Source organism: Colius striatus, chromosome 3 (assembly GCF_028858725.1).
Source record: "Colius striatus isolate bColStr4 chromosome 3, bColStr4.1.hap1, whole genome shotgun sequence".
In the NCBI taxonomy this organism is placed as follows: Eukaryota; Metazoa; Chordata; class Aves; order Coliiformes; family Coliidae; genus Colius; species Colius striatus.
In genome coordinates, this window is record NC_084761.1 from 52,416,650 (window position 1) to 52,423,967 (window position 7,318).

General features: G+C 43.7%; 1 protein-coding gene across 1 annotated transcript in view; it reads left to right on the forward strand.

Annotated features, from left to right (window-relative positions):
• FHDC1 (FH2 domain containing 1) overlaps positions 1-6,937 on the forward strand; it is a 32,468-nt gene extending 25,531 nt beyond the window's left edge. Inside the window, exon 11 of the mRNA XM_010200910.2 lies at positions 2,973-6,937. Within this exon, the coding sequence (XP_010199212.2) occupies positions 2,973-5,012 (2,040 nt within the window). The 3' untranslated portion in view covers positions 5,013-6,937. The remainder of the gene's footprint in view (positions 1-2,972) is intronic.
• The last annotated feature ends 381 nt before the right edge of the window (positions 6,938-7,318 follow it).

Sequence of the window (7,318 nt, forward strand, 5' to 3'; positions counted from 1 at the left end):
ATTCCTTACCAGAAACCAGACGGGACGCGGCCAGCCTGCATGGCCTTCTGTGTAGTCCCGCTGCTCTGCATCATCTACTGCAGGCAGACTAGGCCATTCAGATGATAATGGCAGGGTGGACTATTGGCCTGCTTGTAAGTGGGTTCCTTCCTCCCCTTTTGGTGAGGAGGTTGGTGATTGCTGAGCAGTGAGGTGGATTGTACAGACTTCCCGGCTAGTGCTCCCTGTTCAGGCCTCAGAGGGATAATGTTAGATCACTGGAAAGGCCTCAAGATGTGGCATCCTGTTACATGGACGTGCCGGCCTGAATCAGCACTGGCTCAGGCGCTCCACTGCCCTTCTTTACATGACTAGACATACGTGAAGTAAGGACTGTGTATGCTGTCTTGTTGATGGTGGGTGAAAACTCAAGAAATGAAGCATATCTACAGTACCAGGAAGATACCTCATCCCCAGTGTGACCATTCATTTTGCAAATCACCCTGAGTTCATCCCAAATAATTCAAGAAGTATTCTAAGATGAAGGAGCAGTATTGGCGTTGGTTAGAGTTTGCTTTAGCAAAGTCTGCCTATTGTTACAGGTGCTTTTTAGGTCTTTATAAATAGCATGAAGTAGATGCATCCACGCATTTCTTTGTTTTTCTGCCTTACGCAATCTGCATCTGACAGCACTTTGTGTAAGAGCTTTATTTCGGAAAAGAGAACAGTCTTGATTTGCAGCAAGCTGACAGGAGGTTCAGTTAACAGGTCTTGTTGTGCTATTGGCTTACTTAACCTTCACCACTCAAGACAGCATGTAGTTATGCATGCGTATGAACATTACACAAATATATAAAACCAAGAAGTGGTAGCTATTGCAGACATTTTAGTGAGAGGTGACTTCATTCATAGAATCATAGAGTGGTAGGGTTGGAAGAGACCTTTAGAGATCATCTAGTCCACCCCCCCTGCAGAAGCAGGGTCACCTAGATCAGGTCACATAGGAACATGTCCAGGCGGGTCTTGAAGGCCTCCAAAGAAGGAGACTCCACAACCCCCCTGGGCAGCCTGTGCCAGGGCTCCATCACCCTCACAGTGAAATAGTTTTTTCTTATATTTAAGTGGAACTTTTTGTGTTCCAGCTTCATCCCATTACCCCTTGTTCTGTTGCTAGCTACTATAGAAAAGGGATGTCCCAACCTCCTGACACTCACCCTTTAGGTATTTGTAAATGTTAATAAGATCTCCCTTCAGTCTTCTCTTTTCTAGACTAAACAGCCCCAGTTATTTGAGGTTGGGGATTTAATTCATAGTCACAGATTCCAAGTTGCTGTTGGTTAGCTATTGCTTCGAGGTCCAACGAAGATATTACATTCTCCTGAGTAAGCAGTTACACTCTAAAAATTACAAATTCATCTTAAGAGATTAATATTTGCAAATACTGAGAAGGTTAGCTTACTAAGCATTTTGTGGGGATTAACCTCTGTCCCTTCAAAATTAACAGAACAATTCAGAAAAAAGATTGCAGTTCTGACAAATTAATATGATATGTGGACAGCACAGTCAGGACAGTCTAAAAATGCAGCTCATACCACGGTGGCCATAAAATATGGCCATGTGCACATATTTCAAATGTTGAAACAGTTCTTTGCTATTTTTTAACATCTTTGTGCTTAAAGTAGATTTTTCCTTTGAATAAAATTTTGTGAAACATGTCTTGGGTAAGGTTAAAATGTTCTGTAGCTAATATAGAATACGACAATAATATCTACAACTATTTTAACCATTTCTTTTTACGATGAGATGTTTAAAGTTGAACTTCAGCATTTGGCAAAAATGCATTCTGCAATTACACATCTGTGAAAGAAAACTCCCTGCCTCAGACATTTTTCCTGAAATGCAAGGTTTTTTCTTTTCTTAGCTCTTCACCTTTCTTAGGTCTCTAATGCATCTTATCTCTCAGAGCCCAGTGTAGTGTTAAATTCACTTTAAGAGGTGCAGATTAACCCATTCATCAAAAAGAGCTTCAGCATTAGGTTTTTGTTTACTGAAAGCTTTCAGGTGACTTCTAGTTGTGCAGCTCTATTGTTGTCACAATAATGAGAAGATGGAACTAGACAGTGCTTCAGACAAACATAGGTGTGGTTTTCTTTAAACAGCGTGTCATTGCTCAGAATGCATTTAACGACATGCTGGAAAATCGTGTCATTTTTGAATCCTTTGTCAAGACTAGCTTCTCCCTTTCTTCTTTTACTACAGCATTACTGGCTCTAGAAAACCAGGCTTTTAATTTCAGAAAATAACCTGGAAAGTTCAAGTAAAGTTTCAGCTAGATTAAATCTGAAGCCTAGAGGTGACGGTTAAAATGTTGCCACTCACAGAAATAATTATTTTAGTAAAAAGGTGCTACCCTGCATTGTGTAAACTTTTCTGTTTGCTTTCGTATCCGGCTAAGTAATGTCTTTTCACAAAATTTCCAGTCAGGTTGAGTCAGAGGTAAGTAGCACCCTGTAGAAACTGCAGTTGCTGAGGAACAATTGTGACTGTAATAAGGGAGGATGGAAGCAACACATAGGCTGTGTGCTTGTCAGACAAGTTAGTCTTAACAATACGAGTGTAATGATTAGGTAGAGGTTTCCTCACCTGATAGAACTGCCAGCTTTAAACTTAGTAGGGACTTGAAGCTCTCTGCCTTGTAGCAGGAACCCTTTGGCTAGACTTGGCATCTACTTGGGTTTGATAGGTCACGTTCTTGGTCTTTGCAAGGACTTGTGCATTTTTTTTTTTCTTATGCAGACCAGGCTGATGTGTTGGCAGCAGGGGAACTGTGGGCTGGGGTTGCCGTGCTGGTTTCATGGACGTAGGGACTGGCGGAGCGTGAGAACAGTAGGAGCTAACTTTGATGGGAAGAAGGGAAAGATAATGAAGCGTGACTTGTTCTCATGCATCAGACGCTGTCCTCTGAGACATGTATTTATGCTTTTCCTCATCAGGAAAACAGGGAACGAGAGATCCAGGAGCTTCATAGTCTCCAAAGGCAAAAGGAGCTGGAGGAGAAGCGTCGCTCCTGGGCAGCTGGAGAGCTTGGGAGCTTTGGACGGAGCAGTAGTGAAAATGATGTGGAGATGTTGGCCAAGAAAGGACTTGAAGAATTTCTTCCCTTCTTGCAGCAGAGACCTCAAAGCCCTTCATACAGAAACCCCAATTCTAGACGCTCTCGACTTTCTTTGGGGATAACTGCAGGCAGGGAGTTGCAGAGTTTCCTGGAAATCTCAAAAGATGAGGATCCAAACAAGTTTAACAGCCTTCCTCGTGCAAACACCAGACAAGCAAGACCAAATGTAGCCTGGCCTGAATCCAAAGAAACAAGAGATGTCAACCTAAATACCTTGCACTTAAACCAACAGTCTGAAACCAAAGTGAAAAGTGGTGGCCTGCTGCAGGTGCCTCCACCTCAACCTAGCCACCTCAGTGGCTCAACAGGTCCTGATACTCTTTACTCACAGAGGAGCACCGACTACAACACACACACTTCCAATGTGTCCTGTGAGGAGTCCACAGATATAAATGCCCTGGCCCTTGCAATTGAGGAGCGTGAGCTTGTTAAAGGGCTACGTAAGTTTGACATTCAAGGAGCAAAGCCTGCAGAGAACGCACCTTTAATATATTTAGAGGATGCTGGTGGAACAGACTTGGAGACTCTAGATGATCTAAGCTTTCATTCCCTTAGCACTGCCGATGATGACCTGCCTCCGACTTGCAGAAGTTCCAGAGAGGCACACGACCATAAAGCCAAGGCAGTGAGTTGCAAGAGTGAAGCTTCAGAGCCCAGCAGCAGCAGCCCCGTGTCTATGGATACGAGTGTTTCGGGAAGTAGGGAAGATGGGGCAATGTTTTTTGTGTCAGATACAACGACCGACTGTTCTTTGACTTTGGACTCTGAAGAGGGAACTGATTTTAAATCGACAGGCAAGGAAATAAGAAGTGAGCCTGGCAAAGCACACTCTTCTGGGAATGATGCACAGCACAGGGATAGAACATTCTTCTCAAACCTGAATTCTGCTTCTGCCAAGGATCTCCATGCTTCTGCGAATGACAAGGATGATGCCAATAGCAAGCAGGCCCATCTGAAAGAGAAGCCTACGAAAAATAAAGACCCGGTAGGGCCAAAGAGAAACTCTCTAAAAGATAGATCTCCAAGCTCCTCAAAATCCAGTGGCACTCGCCCTAGCTACACAGCTCCTTCCAGACCTGTAAGAACTTTGAATGCCTCTGAGAATGAAAGTATGAGGAAGGTGGTGCCTATTTCTCGGTCAAGCAGAGCACCAAGCAGCGTCAAAAAGCCAGAAGCCAAGCCGGTGCTTCGTGACTCTAGCACAGTGGAAAGTCGGCTGTCTCGTCGCAGCTCCGTCCGAGGCACAACAGACACACTGCCAAGAAGTCCTTACAGGCATAGCATGTCAGTAGAAGAGCCGAAGTTTCAAAGGGGCACTGTTACCTCGAGCAGTGCCCATTTTGAGAGGGATAGAGTCTCTCTCAAGAAGCCAAACTCCAAACCTGTCAGGAGTAGCATGAAGTCAAAGACAGACGAATTGAAGATATGTCGCTCCAGTGGAAAACCCCAGACCCCTACAGATGACACCAAAGTTGCCACAATCAGTGTGCCCAAAACGCCATCCGCTGTCCCAAACTTTGCGAGGAATACAGTGGCTTCTTCTTCAAAGCGTGCAAAAGTGGATCTGTCCAGCTCGTCCAGGCCTCCAACCATCACACGGTCAGTGTCCCAGAGGCTGCCTAAAGTGAAGCCAGCAGTGACCTCTGATGATCCAAGCCCAAAGGAGAACAACATGAGTACCTTAAAGAGAGCGAGTAGTGCCAGGGTGGTAGGAAGAAGCGTCCTGCAGGGAGAAGCTGTCAGCATTAAAGGAGAGCCTGCACCGAAGGAGCAGGGAACAATGGAAAAGGCCTCTCTTAAACTGAAAGATCCAAACCGGACCACGATTGGTAAAATACTGAAGCCGTTACTGAAGTAAGAGAGAGGGGGTTTTTTGAATCTTGGAATGTGAACACTTGTTCAAGCACTGGATGTCGGTGTTGTGAAATTCCTTAAAACAGTTAACATTGCTGATAAGCAACATCACGTGCCCATTGAAGTGCGGCACACTGTTGGAAAAGGGCAAGTAATTGCATTCTGGTCTAAATCCCTTTTTATTAATTTGAATGTATTTGAAGCTACTGTGATGGAACGTGAGCGTAACAGCAGATCTTTGCGTGTTTATGATACAGGTCACCAAAAGCCAAAAAAGCCTGAAGTTAAAACTACAAGAGGGAACTCTTTGTAACAGAAAACACAGATAACGGCCAGTTTTTGTGTACATGAGATTCTTCCTAAGACTCGAGCCTTTGTACTGGTTGGTTCCTTATTCAGCGTCGAAGTGAACCCTGTGGAACAGTACTAAGAACGAACCTGGGTGATTGTGCTTTCCATTGCTTTCAATTCCTTGGATTCAGGAACTCTTTTGCCTCTTGCAAAGTCCGTTGCTGGCAATCGGACAGGCTGGGAACTGCTGGCCAACAAATAGTATGAGGAGACGTTTGCTCTTTGTGGCTGTCTTTAACCTCACTGAAGAATTTCTAGCATGTTTTAGGAATGTGTATGTGTGTCTGGAGAAGGCTTTCTGCTGGGCAGGAGGCTTGTTCTCCGGGAACGTGGCAGCATTGTCTTGCATGCACAAGTAGATATGGCTGTGGTACTGCATTGAGTAGCACGGCTGGAGGCTGTGCCTGTTGGAAGGGCCATCAGTAACTGTTGGGTTGACAACTGCTCCTGACTCGTCTCAGTCACAAGCAAACGTTGGGTCAGCTTTTGGTCATACAGAAGTGCCATATATTTATGAAACATACCAAGGATGTTTGCAGTTCAACTCTTGAAGGCTGCGACGTGGTGCTGAGCACTTTCTTACCATTCCATGTTTCCACTGGTTTATCTACTACCAAATTACTTGAATGTTGCAATGGCTCTGATTGAGCCATTAGTTTCCCTGCCTCTTCTTCCTCTCCCTCTCCTTGTCAACATGAATATTTAGCATGAAACATGGAGCTTACGCATGACAATGTTTTTGTAGACTTTCTTGGTTGCTTCGAATGTGGCTTTTAATGCATAAGGACTCTAAAGGATTAATTAAACTAGTATTTTATAAGCTTTTTACAAAAGAAAAACACCACTTTTTTTTCTGCAGATACAAATTTTAACTCCTATCAGACTAAGGTACAGAGAATGAGGGAAAACTTGTTCAGCATGCTGTGCATCTTCCCAAGAGAAATGTATGTAGGTGGGGAAAAACTGATCACTGTTCTACTAAGCATCTTATTTAAAGAGCTGCCTTTTTATTCACTTACGTAAGAGCAAAGCCTCCTTTAAGAATAAAATAAAAACATAGAGGAAAATGTCTTCGGGCAAATGGCATTGATGTACTAGTGGTGGAGATCTGTTTGTCTGATCTGTCCCTGAGTGCTGGGAGAGAGTAATTCAATAAGGACGAGCCATTAAATTGCTCAGATGCTTCTCATGGGCTAGTATCAGGGACAGCTAGCTTTGTGGTTTGGATCTGGCAAGGGGCCTTTAGCTCTTCCCACATACCAGCAAATCTGGGTGCAGATGTCATACCCAGACACCATAAAGTGTTGCACAGGGCCTCTTGTTTAAGTCTGACCCGCAGGGAGAATTTCTACAGCCCGCTTTTCGGCAAGGCCCAATCTTTGATTGAAACCCTATCAGCTTTTTGGATACTGCCTCCCTTGTGGGTTAGATACAAAAGCATCTCCCTCCTTGTTTGTATCTGTGCGTATGGATGCACATCTGCAAGAGCAGATGACTGACTTCTTTCATTTTTTTTTTTAAAAAAAGAAAACAGAAAAAAAAATTGTTGGTAGCAAGCTTGAAAAATAATTTAAATGTGTTTGGAATATGTAAATAAATTTCTATAAATCTGTGTAAAAGAAAACTGAATGTATTTAATGGAACATTTATACATTTCGGAGTAACTCGGTAGTTTAATAAAGTTCCCATTTACTGGGTATGAAGTTTGTACTTTTTCCTTCCTGTTAACACTCTTGGCTTTGGTCTTGGAGATCTCAAGCAACTGGAGTCTGGGTGTAGGTGGCCGTGAGAAAGTCCCAAAGGGAAGGAGGACTTTACAGCAGAAGTGCTGGCGTTTAAAATGCTAGCTTTGTTTTTATAGTAAGACACACAATTTAACTTTGCTTCCAAAGGTTTCTGAGGCGGGACTTTCTGCACGGGTCTGGGTACAACGTAGAAGGCGTTGGATGGTAGATGCAG